We start from the raw sequence: 15,330 nt of genomic DNA, 5'->3' as shown, positions 1-15,330 counted from the left end.
TTCTTTCGCCAATAGCTTCTGCTTCCTTAAAGGAAAAGTTCCACAAGATACTTTTGTTAACTTTTCCTTCAGCCTTTGAAATCTCCTGAATGAAGAATCTTGGACCAGTTTAGTATATAAATTAGAGATTGGAGGAGATGATTTATGTAAAAGACTCATAAAATATGCCTTGGCCCTTTCTCCTTTTATCTCTTCTTTTATGATTTTGGCTTTTTATAACTTACTTGGAGATACATTTTAAGGTCTGTCTGTGTCAGACCTATTATGATTTATGGCTCTGCTTTCTCACCCACTTTTGGTAGAACATTAAAATACCACCGAAGGCCACATCACCAGCCTATCACTGTATTAAAGAGAAGGATATATTAAGAAGGGCAAAGACCTGAGACAGTCTCCAGGAATAGCTTTCCTGAATAAATACATTCAGCATACAAATTACATTAATTTTGACATCAGAGCCATCTTCCTGTAACAAAGGCTCACGGATTAGTTTTTCCATGGAAATATGAAGAGTCCAGTGATAACTTTTGGAGGCTGCTGTTTAAAAGTCTGCAGCAAATTTAAACGTAAGAAAAATTGTTGAAAACACTTTGGCTTCCTAGATCAGTGACTCTCACATTTTCTAAAGTATAATAATCTGGCATCTTCCTCTGGTGGTCTTAGTTCAAGAGGTCCAGGATGGAATGTAGAAAACTGTGTCTTTCACAATAACCTTCCATTTTATTCTGATGCAAGGGGTCTGGGGACTTCTCTTTGAGAAGCACTGACCCAGGCTTTCTTATTGGGTGGGAGGCCTTTTGGCAGAAGCTAATGAGAGGTGGCTCTAGGTTAGCGTTCTCAGCAGAACACAACAGAGCATAAAGGGTAAAGGGCACTGCGCATTGCATGTGGTCATGGATTGAATGATCTGGTGGCTGTAAAGAGGAACAATGACTCTCAGCACCCTGTGCTACCTTTGTCACTGTGATTCCCACTGACTTGTAGTTGCCTGTTTGCTTATTTTTTTCCCATTAGATTTGAGGGCAGGGACCATGTCTTTCTCCTCTGTACTCATAACACCTAAAGCTATGTAAGTATTTGCTGAAGACTGAATATCTACATAAATGAATAGACAGATGAATGAACGGGTTGTAATTCTTCATAAATGAAGACATAGCCAAAGGTTTCTTGCTTAAAAGTTTAACCAAGCTTGGTAAATATAACCAATAGGGGATGATGTTAATGTATGTCAGTGTATGTTTTTAAATGTAATATTGTTCTTTTCTTTTAAGTTTATGTAGGAGTTGGCGTCTTGCAGCTCCTAAATGTGGCTGCACCTCGTAATCATCTAGGGGTTTTTACCTCTTATTGACTGTTTTATTTTTAAGTAAAAAAGTATTATGTACACTTGATATAAAGAAAAAATTACGTTTGTCTCATGCCCAACCCCCATTGTACCTCCTCAGGGCCAACCACATCTGCCAGTGTCTTGTGTCACTCTCCAGGTATATGCTATGCATTTACAGGCATATGTGCCATATCCTTTCTTACATGAATGGTCACATGCAATAAACGCCATATTGTATTTAATTTTTTCAGTTAACAATATATCTTGAAGATGGTTTCCATATTAAGACATACAGATCTACCTAATAATTATAATGGCTATGTGGTATTCTACTGTATGGTATCTATCTATTATCTCTCTATCTCTCTATCTATCATCTATCTATCTGTTATCTATCTATCTAGTAATCCATTGCTGTTATCAGCAATGTTGCAATGAAGATCAGTGAATGTGTCTCTTTGAATGCGTGAGCAAGTATGTGTACGATGAGTTTTTAGAGGTGGTATTCCTAGGTCAAAGGGATTGTACATTTTAAATTTTGCAAAACTACTCTCCAAAGAGGCTGCACCAATTATGTTCTACCAACAATGTGGATGAAAGTGCCCATTTCCCCACTTTTTTTGGTTCAACAAAGATTCTGAGGTCCTCACACATCTACTGCCTTTAAACCTTCTAAGACCATCTGAGGGGTATTCATGTTTTTAAAACTCCTATAGTGAGATGTTATTAACATTTTCATTTCACACTGTTTCACATTTCTGTGATTCTGATGTAGGAGGTCCATGAACCTGCATATGGGAACCACAGGCTGTGTACCTGGACTAGACATCAGCTTCCACTGTCCTGAGGCCCCTCCCCATTTATAAACACACAGTGAAGAAATGGGGAACTAGTCTGGGTTGAAAATAACGTTCCAGCACCTTTGGGTTTGCAGTTCTCCTTTTTTCTGCCTTTCTGTGTTTTCCATCTGAGTCTCAAGTCTCCTTTTTTTTTTTTTCCTGGATGAATCATTCAGGGGCTAATTTTTTCCCACAGGTTCACAAAGATGTACTTTAAACATGTACTCTTTGAGGACACTTTATTTGACGAGTGCTATTTTGAAGACGTTACATCGACTGATACCTATTTCAAAAACTGCACCATTGAATCGACCATCTTTTATAACACAGGTAAGGACACGAACAGGGTGGGCTTGTTGTCTAGAATCAAACTGTTCAGTCATAAGCTTTAGGAGTAGTAAAGTATTCACAGATATTCATGTGGAGAAATGGGTTCCAGCCCCACATTGGGGCTTCTTTGTGCAACAAAGAAGTTTGCACAGCCTTTACCAAGGCATTTAGTTTATCTGTGTCTCAGTTTGATCACATGTAAAATGGAAATAAAAGTACTGGACAAGTGTTCTGATCTCAACGAGACTGATGCTATATGCTAAGGATCTTTGGTAGGAACAAAGTATGACCCATATTTTAAAAAAAAAAGAAAAAAACAGCATTCCAGGAGGGCTGCGTTTTATACCTGGAGTGCATTCTTGAAGACCTAGCATAATTTGAAACAAAATTCAAGACATATGTTCTCACAATAATAAATGAAAAGGGAAAACTGCATCTTTTCAAGCTTCGTGCGTGAAATGAGATGATAAGAATATTTTAAAATTACACCATTTCAGATTTGCATGATTAAAAAAAAATCACAAAATTCCACGACTCTCTCACTCCTCATTATTTTTACTGCTCTCATTATAAATTAATACCAAGTGGAGTTGGGTTATAAGGAAACTAATTGAGTTTTACCAGGGGCTTCACCAATATTGCCTCAAGTAAGAAATGTACTATCATTCCCATCTTACAACTAAGGAAACAGGGGCTTAAGCAACTTGTCCAAGGCCACAGCTAGCAAGTTGGAGGAACTTTGGTTCATCTCATAATTTGTTTAGCTCTGAAGTCTGTGAGCTTTCCACTGAGATACTTGCATTATGTCCAGATCAATGCTTTCTCCCTGGCATTGGCACCAAGGCACAGTTTATGCAAGAACATCTTTTTCCTCCATGATATCAGCCTCAAAAGGTTCAATATCTGGTCTCTAAATATCCCTTGGTCTTTAAATAGTCAATTATGGGATTTATCTTCCTAATTTATGTTTATCCTGAACTTAAAAAAATATCAGTGCGTTCTATACACTTACTCTTTGGCATATCTTTTATTTTCTTCTTTCAAGTTTCATTGATGCCTCTTTGCTTGAACACTCTTTTTATTTTATTTGAGTAAAATTGCTTTACAATGTTGTGTTAGTTTCTACTGTACAGTGAAGTGAATCAGCTATATGCATACCTATATCCACTCCCTCTTGGACCTCCCTCCCCAACTTCCCCCCGCATCTAGGTCATCACAGAGCACTGAGCTGAGCTCCCTGTGCTATACAGCAGGTTCCCACTAGCTATGTATTTTACATATGGTAGTGTATTTATGTCAAACCCAACCTCCCAATTTGTCCCACCCTCCCCTTCCCCCCTGTGTCCACATGTCTGTCCTCTACATCTACGTCTCTATTCCTGCCCTACAAATAAGTTCATCTGTACCATTTTTTTTTAGATTCCACATATGTGTGTTAACATACGATATTTGTTTTTCTCTTTATGGCTTACTTCGCTCTGTATGAGTCTCTAGAACCATCCACGTCTCAACAAATGACCCAATTTCGTTCCTTTTTATGGCTGAGTAATATTCCATTGTATATATGTGCCACATCTTCTTTATCCATTCATCTGTCGACGGACACTTAGGTTGCTTCCATGTCCTGGCTATTGTAAATAGAGCTGCAATGAACATTGTGGTACATGACACTTTTTGAATTATGGTTTTCTCGGGATATATGCCCAGGAGTGGGATTGCTGGGCCATATGGTAATTCTATTTTTAGTTTTTTAAGGAACTCCATACTGTTCTCCATAGTGGCTGTAATCAATTTTCATTCCCACCAACAGTGCAAAGGGGTTCCCTTTTCTCTACACCCTCTCCAGCATTTATTGTTTGTAGATTTTTTGATGATGGCCATTCTGACTGGTATGAGGTGATACCTCATTGTGGTTTTGATTTGCATTTCTCTAATGATTAGTGATGTTGAGCATCCTTCCGTGTGTTTGTTGGCAATCTGTATATCTTCTTTGGAGAAATGTCTATTGAGGTCTTTTGCAAACACTTGCAGTCATGAAATGTCAGAGCTGGGAAGCAGTGGAGATCATTAGGTGTTTTCCTCTAACTTCATAGGTAGAAGCTCAGGGAGGTTAAAGTGGGTCAGCCACAGAGCCGGTTCCCAAACCTAGGTTTCCTGAGAGCCTATATAGTGACCTTTTTGCTAGAATAGCTGATGTTAGAAGGTATCAGAAAACATGGAACTGGTTCCGAAGCAAATGGTTATTCTTATTTTTTAAGACATTATTTTTTTAGAGAAGTTTTAGGTTCACAACAAAATTGGAAGAAAGATACAGGGATTTCCATATGCTGCCTGCTCCCATGCCATAGCCTCCTCCATTATCATCATCCCCCACCAGAGCGGTACATTTGTTATAATTAATGAACCTAGGCATCATCATCACCCAAACTAGCTTTCTCTAGTTGCTGCGAGTGGAGGCTAGTCTTCGTTGAGGTGCACAAGCTTCTCATTGCGGTGGCTTCCCTTTGTTGTGGAGCATAGGCGCGTGGGCTTCAGTAATTGTGGCACGTGGGCTCAGTAGTTGTGGCTCACAGGCTCTAGAACACAGGCTCAGTAGGTGTGGCGCACGGGCTTAGTTGCTCCGTGACATGTGGGATCTTCCCAGACCAGGGCTCGAACCCATTTCCCCTGCCTTGGCAGGCGGATTCTTAACCACTGCGCCACCAGGGAAGCCCTAATGTTTATTCTTGCTGTTGTACCTTCTATGGGCTTGGACACATGGATAAGAGTCATCATCATAATATCATACAGAGTGTTTTTACTGCCCTAAAAACCCACTGTACTCTACTTAGTCATCCCTTTCCCTCCTCCACAACCAAGGAGCAAATGGTTTTTATTCTGAAGCATGTTCAGGTTTCTGCATGGGCTTTGGAGTGATTGGTTCAATCTGGATCCGATTCTCTGGTCATTTCCCTCGTATACACTGGGTAGCCTCAGAGGAGTAGCCCAGGTACGGTGGCCCTCAATGCCATCTTGTTGATACAAACAGAACTATTATCTGGCTTGAAAGATGCTGTACTTAAACATGTCCCTCAGTGAATGTTCATTTCCCCTTGCTTATAGGAGCTTGAACAGGTCGTTACATTTTTAAAGGTTTCCCACTTCATCCATACCTGGCCACGCATCACCTGGATTTTTAGACTGTCTGATTGCCAGGGGGCGGTGCCACCTGCCCAAGGAAGGGGCATAACTTTATCCCTGTTTCTGCCCCAAATCTCCCCAGCCTCCCTCCATTTCACGTGAACCAAACGTTTCCGTCTCTCCGCAGACCTCTACCAGCATAAGTTCATCAACTGTCATTTTATCAATGTCACCTTTCTGGAGCAGAAGGAGGGCTGCCACATGGACTTAGAGCAAGATAACGACTTCTTGATTTACCTCGTCAGCTTCCTTGGCAGTCTGTCTGTCTTGCCTGGGAACATCATATCTGCCCTTCTCATGGATAGAGTCGGAAGGCTCAAGATGATCGGTGAGTTGTTAGGGACGCCGCATTTGTGCTCTAGTGGGCTAAGGCAGCGGCTTAAAGTGTATGAAAGCAGTGGAATTTTTCTTAAGGAAATCTCACACAGGAAACCACACAGGTAAGATGGAATCTGCTGATGTAGAACCAAGGAGGCACATCTGCAAAACCCCAGGGCCCCGTGGAGGTCTGGTCCATGCCAGGGACACATCTTCATTTCCTGACTCAGCAATTCTGCGACAGTTACTTATGTTATTAGCGCTTCAATAGGATATTAAATACATCCACTGTACCCACTCTGTAAAATGTTCTTAAATGAGCATTGGTTTCATTTGATGATTTAAAATAAATCCTATTACTTATGATTATTTAATAGTGATAACATTTTGGGCTTTGGAGTTGGATAGGCTCATGTTGGAATCCTATCACCTAAAGGCTGTTTGACTGGACACGTTCCTTTACGTCTCTGGGCCTTATCTTATAGATGAGGAGACCTATAATGAGCTGGTAGGGGTTTGTGAGATCGAGCATAATGTACCCAAAGCATCTCATAGTGCTTGGTGCATTGCAGGTTCTCATGTCTGCCTTGCTTCACTCAGCAGTTTGTTACTGAAACACATGCCAGGCATAGTGAACAAGAAACAAAATATATACACCCAGGGCCAGGGAAATTGTACACCCATTAGAATATGAGTCAAGGCCAAGAAAGGGGAAGCAGACCATAGGCTAATAAACATGCCATGGGTTCTGCCCCAGGGATATAGCTGATCAGTAAAAATCAATTCCAAGGTCCTAGCAGCAAAGCTCAAAGGAAACAAGATAAATCACATGATCATTTTGTCAATAAGTAGTAGCATGAATATTTAGAATGGTGAGCCCAAGACATGCCTGTGATTTCTGCTTTTTAATCTTGTGGTGAGGACGGTCATCTCTCAGGCATGGCAGATTGAGCTGTGTCCCCTGTTAGCGGCGATGCCCTGGTTAGACCTGAAACCTGATGACGGAAGATGGTGGCTTATTAACTTCTGTGACACTCGTGCCCAGCACGGTGCCTGCCACTGAGTTGCCACTTAGTAATGCTGTGGGACTGACCTGAGCCAGCGAAGATGACCTCTTTCCTAGATGAGTTGGAAGCACAGTGGTTAAAATAATACCTCTGTTTGCTCCAGTGAGACAAGGACTGTGAGAGTAGATGTGTGACACTTCTGCCATTCTGTCACTGGCCCTTTTTTAAAAAATTTATTTTGGAAATATTAATATGTAATGAGCTAGACAAATAGTGTGTTTGGAGCAGTCTCTCCAACCTGTCTAGTCAACGTAGAGAAGAAAAGCAGGTGACCGAACCCAAACATTTTTACTTGGCACTTGAACTAAATCACTTGGAGCAGCTCTGACAAGCCTATTTTTATGGGAAAAAAACACAATTTTGGAGGAGAAAAGAGCAATCTTCATACCAGAAAGTAAATTTCTGTCTCTGGTCTTTTAAGTCCCAGGGTTGAACAGTGAATTCTGTGGTCAGGTCCTGGAGTAGCTGAGGAAGTTCTTGGGAGGTGAGGGTCGATGAAGGGTGGGGTGGGTGCATCTGTGAAGAAGAATGGACAGCCCCCCTCGACCAGGGACAGAGGGAGGGCGGGGCGCAGGGAGCAGGCAGGGCAGGGAGAGAGTAGACAGCCTCTTCTTCGCCATTGAAGCCCTTCTTGTCATCATGAATGTATCCCAGATAAAAATTGATTTCTCTAATGCTAAATAAAGCCATACCCCCCAAACTGGATATCTGGAACTACTATTTATTGTTCTTTATATCTTGCTTTTTTATTAATGCCTGTATTTTGTTTCCGAGCCAGATGGTTTAAAGCTCGGACAGCGCCCCCTTTGTATCTTTAGTAAAAGGTCTGGCACACAGTGCATCCGCTGTGATATTCTCAGGGCCCAGTAAGTACTAGGTGCTCAATAAAGGTCGCGATGGGATGTGGGTGACCTGTTTGGAAACTGCCTCTCCCCTGACCCTTAGACAAATCCCCTATCGAGTCTGCTGGAGAATCATTTATCCTGCTTTCTCTGCTGCTGTGCCCTTTCCTGGGCAGAAGTCGTGCCTTGTTAACAGCAGAGAAGAAGGTTTTGCCGATGAGCCTGCTACTCTTCATTTCTTCATTCAATAAACATTAATTTATGCAGCATAATTCTCCGCCAGGCTGTATGGTTGGCAATGGGAATACAGCAATAATTGACACAGACAGCACCCTTGTGCTTAAGGGAAAAATGATCTAATGGGAGAGACAGATGTAAACTAGAAATTTCATTTAACTAACACTTAGGAAGTGCTTATTATAGGTCAGGTTTTTTCCCAAGCGTTTTGTAAATATCAGCATATTTAACCCTCACCATAGCCCTGTGATGGGGAAAGTGAGACAGCCCAGGGAGGTTGTGACCTCACTCAAGGTCACACAGGGGGAGCTGGGATTTGACCTCAGGCCTCTCCATCACAAGGGGAATAAGAACTAATGATGAGAGTGGAAGAACTGGGCACCAGAGGGACCTATAGTGGGAAGACCTAACATAGTTGAGGGGTCAGTTCCCTATCACTGAATTTATTTGATGATAATATTTTGTATTCAACAAACATTGTACGCCAAGCCCCATGGCTGGCCACTTTGAGGGATGCATGCATGTCGATGATACAGTTCTCAGGGCACTTGTGGTCCACTAGATGCCAGTCTCCTCCCATTCTAGCTCTCTTCTTGCTGTTGGAAAGAGGCTACCAGGCTACCCAGTCACAGCCCTAGCCCTTCTCAGAATCAATAGACATAAAGCAGACAGTTACCATTCCCCAGCTCTTCAGCAGGGTTTGGCACCAGTCTCGGCAGCTCCAGGTCTGAGGGTGAGATTCCAGGTGGAGGCCCCACAGGAGGCACTTGTGGGTGAGGCCAGACCAGCCTTCTGGTTTCTTGGCAACCTGAAGACCTCCCTCCTCCAGGGTTCTGATGCCTGGGTGGGACTCTTGCCCTGTTTTCTAGCTGGTTGTTTGGGACCTGCTTCCTTCCTTCTTTTCTGCTAACTAGTCCCACTGCACTTCCAGACATCCTCTTGTTCTGTGCCCTGCACTCACTCCAGGCTTCCCAAGCTCTTCTGGGCTGGACGTATTGGATTTCAGTAGAATTTGACATAGCCTTCTTTCAGTGGGATCTCTTATCATTAGCTGTATCACCCAGGGTCCTGGTGGGAAAAGGAATTTACTCGAGAGTTCTAGGGAAGAGACTGTGTGATGGGGCAGGTTTTAGAGGTGTGGGCAGGGTTATGGGAACAAATGAGGCAGATGAGACACCCGGATACTAGCAAAAGTGGGCAGCAGGCTCTACCTCCAGGGCTGCAGGGACAAAGGGAGAAAACAGCAGTAACCGAGCCCAGGGAGAGCTGGAACCAAGGAGCAGGCGGTGTCCGGGAGGAACTGTTGTCCTGGGGGGAAGCAGCCTTTGCCAATAAAGGGCTTATAAAGCAGGATGGGAATTAGGAAGAAGTATGCCAAGCCCTTTCTCCTCACAACTGACAAGGAACCCCCAGGTATGCAGTCCATGGGGGTTAGCTTCCCGGGGCACAGAGCAGAGCTGAGAAGGGCAGCTCAGATATCTGGGGTGGAGATGGGCATACATGAAAATAAGCAGCATGGCCCTTGATCAGGTGTTCTTCTGTTGCCCGTTTGCAGCTGTGTTCTCAGTGGAACGTGAGCTCCATGAGAGTAGAGTCTTTTGATACTGATGTATCTCGGGCACCTCAGAACAATGTCTGGAGCATAATAAATTCTCTACTAATACCCACACCCTCTGCCTTGTTCTCAGTTATTCTGGGCTGGACAGCACCATAGGGTGAGGTTTTCGAAATCCTTCCTGGAGGCTAATTCTGGTGATATGACCCACATAGAAGTCTCTAATCCCGTGGCTGGGGTACCATGTACGGGGTCCACATCTTTCTTTGTGTAGAGATGAATCTGTTTTTTCAGGTGTTGTCTGCCACGGGCTTCATGTTTCTTTCTGCCCTGATCTCCCTCTGCAGGTGGCTCCATGCTCATCTCGGCTGTCTGCTGCTTCTTCCTATTTTTTGGCAACAGTGAGTCGGCGATGATTGGCTGGCAGTGCCTGTTCTGTGGGACAAGCATTGCTGCCTGGAATGCTCTGGATGTGATCACGGTGGAGCTGTATCCCACCAACCAGAGGTCAGTTCCTCTCTGGGCTTCCCTCTGGGACTTTCTTGGACTTCTTTGGCCAGAAAGAAGTCCATCTGCCCCAAGATCCTCCACCATGGCCATCTTGGGCTTCTTCTTCTTCTTCTTTTTTTTTTTTTTTAGCTAAACATTTTATTTTGGAATAATTTTAAGTTTACAGAAAGGTCCAAAAGACAGTACAGAACGTTTCTGCATACACTTCACCTAGCTTCCCCTAATATTAGCATCTTACATAACTATGGTACATTTGTCAGAACTAAGAGATTAACATTGGTACATTATTAGACTCTGACTTTATTTGGTTTTCACCAGTTCTTCCACTAATGTCCTTTTTTTTCTGTTTCAGGATCCAACCCAATATACCACATTGCATTTAGGGTGTTTTTTGTTTTGTTTTTTTTAACATCTTTGTTGGAGTATAATTGCTTTACAATGGTGTATTAGTTTCTGCTTTATAACAAAGTGAATCAGTTATACATATACATATGTTCCCATATCCCCTCCCTCTTGCATCGCCCTCCCATCCTCCTTATCCCACCCCTCTAGGTGGTCGCAAAGCACCGAGCTGATCTCCCTGTGCTATGCGGCTGCTTCCCACTAGCCATTTATATAACACTTGGTAGTGTATATATGTCCATGCCACTCTCTCACTTCATCCCAGCTTACCCTTCCCCCTCCCCGTGTCCTCAAGTCCATTCTCTACATCTGTGTCTTTATTCCTGTCTTGCCCCTAGGTGCATCAGAACCTTTTTTTTTTTTTTTAGATTCCATATATATGTGTTAGCATACGGTATTTGTTTTTCTCTTTCTGACTTACTTCACTCTGTATGACAGACTCTAGGTCCATCCACCTCACTACAAATAACTCAATTTCGTTTCTTTTTATGGCTGAGGAATATTCCATTGTATATATGTGCCACATCTTCTTTATCCTTTCATCCGATGATGGACACTTAGGTTGCTTCCATGTCCTGGCTATTGTAAATAGAGCTGCAATTAACATTTTGGTACATGACTCTTTTTGAATTTTGGTTTTCTCAGGGTATATGCCCAGTAGTGGGATTGCTGGGTCGTATGGTAGTTCTGTTTTTAGTTTTTTAAGCAACCTCCATACTGTTCTCCATAGTGGCTGTACCAATTTACATTCCCACCAACAGTGCAAGAGGGTTCCCTTTTCTCCACACCCTCTCCAGCAGCTATTGTTTGTAGATTTTTTGATGATGGCCACAACTTGGTCTTCTTGGTGTTCCATGGACCAAATGTCTTTTAGATTGTTGTGTTTCTCCTGCCTGGGGGCTGGCATAGGCCGGGAGTGGGAAGGCTAAGGCTTGGTAGGGTGGGGTGGATGGCAAGATGCAAAGGATAAGGGCAAACCTTGTCCCAGAGAGAAGAACTAGGACTAAACCATATGTATCGTGCAATCCAAAGGGAGGTGAGAACAGGCCTGCCAATGGGAAATGAAGTGAAAAGGTGCAGAACTAGACAAACAAAGGGTGGGGCAGAAATAAAGGTGGGTATGAGGCATGATGGTCTAGGGCATTTGTGGAGAATGGGGCAGGGATGCCCAGGGTTTCCTTTTATTTTGTGCATGCCCTATGGGAAGAGGCCTGGTTTAAAGGCATAGGGTCAAGGCCATTGCTTAAAAGTTATTTCTCCTCTTGAAGGAGGAATTTTCAGGACAGCAGATAAGTGGCTCTTTGGCCAGAAAGGAATGTGAAGTGGTGTGGAAGGCAGGTAAATGCAATTCTGCATCAAATCTTAATGATATTCCCAAGATTGATGACAGAGGTATTGGGATAGAGGTAGCTATGGAAAAGCACAGAATAGTGAATTTGGAGCCTTTTCTGTGAATCAAAGAACTTCTAAGTTTTACAAGAAATAAGAGGAGGAAAAGTTATCATTAGTTCAATGGTATGTGATTTTAAACCCAGGAAACCTAAGAGAATTAAAGCGACTACCAGAAACAATAAAATAATTTGGTAAAGTGGTCAATAATAAAACTAATTTAATAATTTATAGATTTTAAAATATATCAAAAAATTAAAATTGAAATCCATCTAATAATAGAAGAAATCATAAAATATATAGGAATCAATTTGATGAGAAAGGTGAAACACTTATGTGAAGAAAACCATAAAGCTTTACTGAGAGATATAAAAGAAGACTCAACTATATGTCAAGATATATCTTACTGAACTCTACGAAAGTTTAATCTTACAAAAATGTCAAGTATTCTCTAGTTTTTAAAGAGTCTATTCAAAACTCCATGAGATTTTTCCACACTCTGGGAACTTGAAAAAATGAGTCTAAAGTTTATTTGGAAAAATACACGTGAAAATATCTAAGAAAATTCAGAAAACAAAAGGATTGGGATTGGGGCTGGTGAAAATGGATAAAGGTATAGTGTAGTATAGTTACAGAAAAAATGTAAAAAGAATTTAAAGTACAAAAATATAGCCATATTCTTCATAAACTAGTGGTGTGAAATAGAGATATTTTGCTTAATCTGAGGAGGACTAGTGCTGGGAATATTGTCTCTGTATATAGATGGAGTCAGAAAAGGATTGATGGTTAACAGTAGTTATCACTGGGAAGTGTGATTAATAACAATTAAGATTAGCTTCTGCCATGGGTGACACAGACCCCAAATAACTGCACACTTAGGAAGATAGGCACTAAAGGCTCTTTTTATCTTCTTCTTCCTCTTTCATGGCCTCAGCTATGGTCCAAGATGAGACCATTTATATTCCAGGAAGCAGGATGGGAGGAAAAAGGATAAAAGAAGAGAGCAAAAGGACCACTCTTGACATCTCTTAAGGGAGTTTCTCAGGAGCTGCTGGGAGTACTTACATCCCGTTGGCCTAAACTTAGTCACGTGGCCAGACTCAGAAACAAGGGAATCTGGGAAATGTAGTCTTACGTTTGGAGAAATGCTATTTAGGGAGAACTAGCAGTCTCTGCCACAAGAGGGTTGAAGTGTTATTAATAGGGAACACTTACACTTTCTGCTTCATCCTTCTTCATTCTTTCAAGTTGGGGAAGGAGATACTCCAAAATGTTAATAATGGTGATTACTTTCAGTGGTGAAGTTATATATTCCTGCATCTTTATGTTATTCTGTACTTCCACATTTCTAAAATAAGAATGTGTTACTTTTACATTTAGGAAGAAAAATTCCCTCCCACACCTTCACCATACTTCTTTAATAAGAGAAAGAAAGAACCCAGTCCCACATATCTAAGGAGGTCTAGTTTGCATCTCCCAGAATGATTTACTTTCTTCTTCTTTTACAGGGCAACAGCCTTTGGCATCCTCAATGGATTATGCAAATTTGGTGCCATCTTGGGAAACACCATCTTTGCTTCTTTTGTTGGGATCACCAAAGTGGTCCCCATCCTTCTGGCTGCTACTTCTCTCGTTGGGGGTGGCCTGATTGCTCTACGACTGCCAGAGACTCGAGAACAGGTCCTGATGTGAACAACCTACGGGGAAAGGAAATGTTGGAAGAACCTCGTCCAGGAACCTCAACTGCACCTACACTTCCTGTCCATCACTGTCCAGAGGACACCTGGATAGCACAGGAAGAGAAGTTGAATTTGTGACCCCTAGTCTAGCACCCATTTCAGCTGTCTATATGTTTGTAACTCAGGTGACTGATTTGAGGGTGTCCTGAGCTGTCCTCCCTTAGAGTCCCAGAACTGTGTGCTTGGCTAATGGCGTCCCCAGCCCAGGGTGAGGGAGGAGGGATCACGCCCTCCAAACTAAGTAAGGGGTATTTCCACAAGTGAGGTGCAAGGACTTTTTTCATTCATTTCAAAATGAATTTGAGAAACACTCAATGTCCTCCATAAAGTTCCTCGGAGCCCGAGGACCTGACAAATTGACTTGGCAGGAAAGTTGAGTCATCCTATGAATACTGAAGTACAGGATACATATATTTTTGCATTTAAAGTATTACTTATCATAGTTTCCATTTGAAAATTGGCACAATAGCATTGAAGATACTCTGATATAGAAAACCAAATATGTGAGCAATATCTGTAGAAATCTACTTTACCCCCTCGAAGGGTCCTAAGTTTTCCATGATGATTAGGTGGTGAGCTTAAGGATAACATTTATTCCTATTTTGATCTCGTCAAAGAAACTTAGTGAGATAGCTTTCTGTAAACTAACTTTGTACATAACTGTCTTTGGGTTTCATTTGCAGAAATGATATCTGCACATATTTGCCAGCATTTAGCCATATTTTGAGAGGACATGGTGTTTGAGTTTCCAGAAAATTGGGGCTGATGGAATGAAGTGCAAGCACAACTTCTTACAGCCGTTTAACTTGCTGTCGAGAGGATGCACTTAGCAAACTCACGTTGTACAGTTCCTTTCATCCAGGCGCTTTTCTTCATGTGGGGGGAGGAGTTACTTTCCTTTCTTACACAGATCACTGGTGAAACGCAAGCTCACCATCTTCCATCCTGGCATTTGACGTTGCTGCTCACCCAGAAGAAACACGGGAAGTCTTCCGTGACCTCTGGCACCCTCTTTGTAGGCGAGAATAAAACACGGTGGACCACGTGGGGGATTGAGGGAGGGATGGGGAAGTGTAGCCACAGATCTTCAAAGTGTAAATTTAGCAGTAAAACACAACCCGTATTTGTTATAATGGTCAGGTCCAATGAAAAATCTACCTGATATGTCTCGGTTCAGGGTTTTTGAAGCAGTCATTGGCATGGGAGTTAGGGAGTGTAGTGGATGTCACATATGTTTACCTTCAGTGTTCCAAGAGAACACTTTCCTCAGATCCAGTTTGAAACATGAATGGGGGTAGGGGTGGGGGTGGGGTGAGGAACCCAGGACAAACTGTTTGGCAAAGGTCAGTAATAGACTGAAGTCTTGACTCCATAGAAAAAGAACAATGTTTCATCCATCAGAACTGTCCTGCATGGAAGGGACAGTGAGCTGTAAAACCCCTGCCACCAGAGGTGAACTTGCTGAGGCCAGGTGAACACCAGTCACCAAGAACTAGTTCTTTGAATTGATTTGCGATCCTCTCAATTCTGTAAAGTGCCACACTTTCTCTACCAGAAACCTCAAAAATTTAAAGAAAATGATGGCTGCATTGAGT

General features: G+C 42.3%; 1 protein-coding gene across 3 annotated transcripts in view; it reads left to right on the top strand.

The window, feature by feature from the left end:
• Window positions 1-13,688, top strand: part of SV2B (synaptic vesicle glycoprotein 2B) — an 82,100-nt gene extending 68,412 nt beyond the window's left edge. For 2 of the 3 annotated variants that reach the window (XM_065871179.1, XM_065871177.1), the window contains 4 exons: window positions 2,363-2,496; window positions 5,804-6,004; window positions 10,043-10,202; window positions 13,505-13,688. In XM_065871179.1, coding sequence (XP_065727251.1) covers window positions 2,363-2,496; window positions 5,804-6,004; window positions 10,043-10,202; window positions 13,505-13,688 — 679 coding nt within the window. The remainder of the gene's footprint in view (window positions 1-2,362; window positions 2,497-5,803; window positions 6,005-10,042; window positions 10,203-13,504) is intronic. The other variant, XM_065871178.1, reaches the window with a different exon arrangement.
• The last annotated feature ends 1,642 nt before the right edge of the window (window positions 13,689-15,330 follow it).

This window comes from Phocoena phocoena, chromosome 2 (assembly GCF_963924675.1).
Source record: "Phocoena phocoena chromosome 2, mPhoPho1.1, whole genome shotgun sequence".
Lineage (NCBI taxonomy): Eukaryota > Metazoa > Chordata > Mammalia > Artiodactyla > Phocoenidae > Phocoena > Phocoena phocoena.
This window is presented reverse-complemented; position numbering and strand designations above follow the sequence as displayed.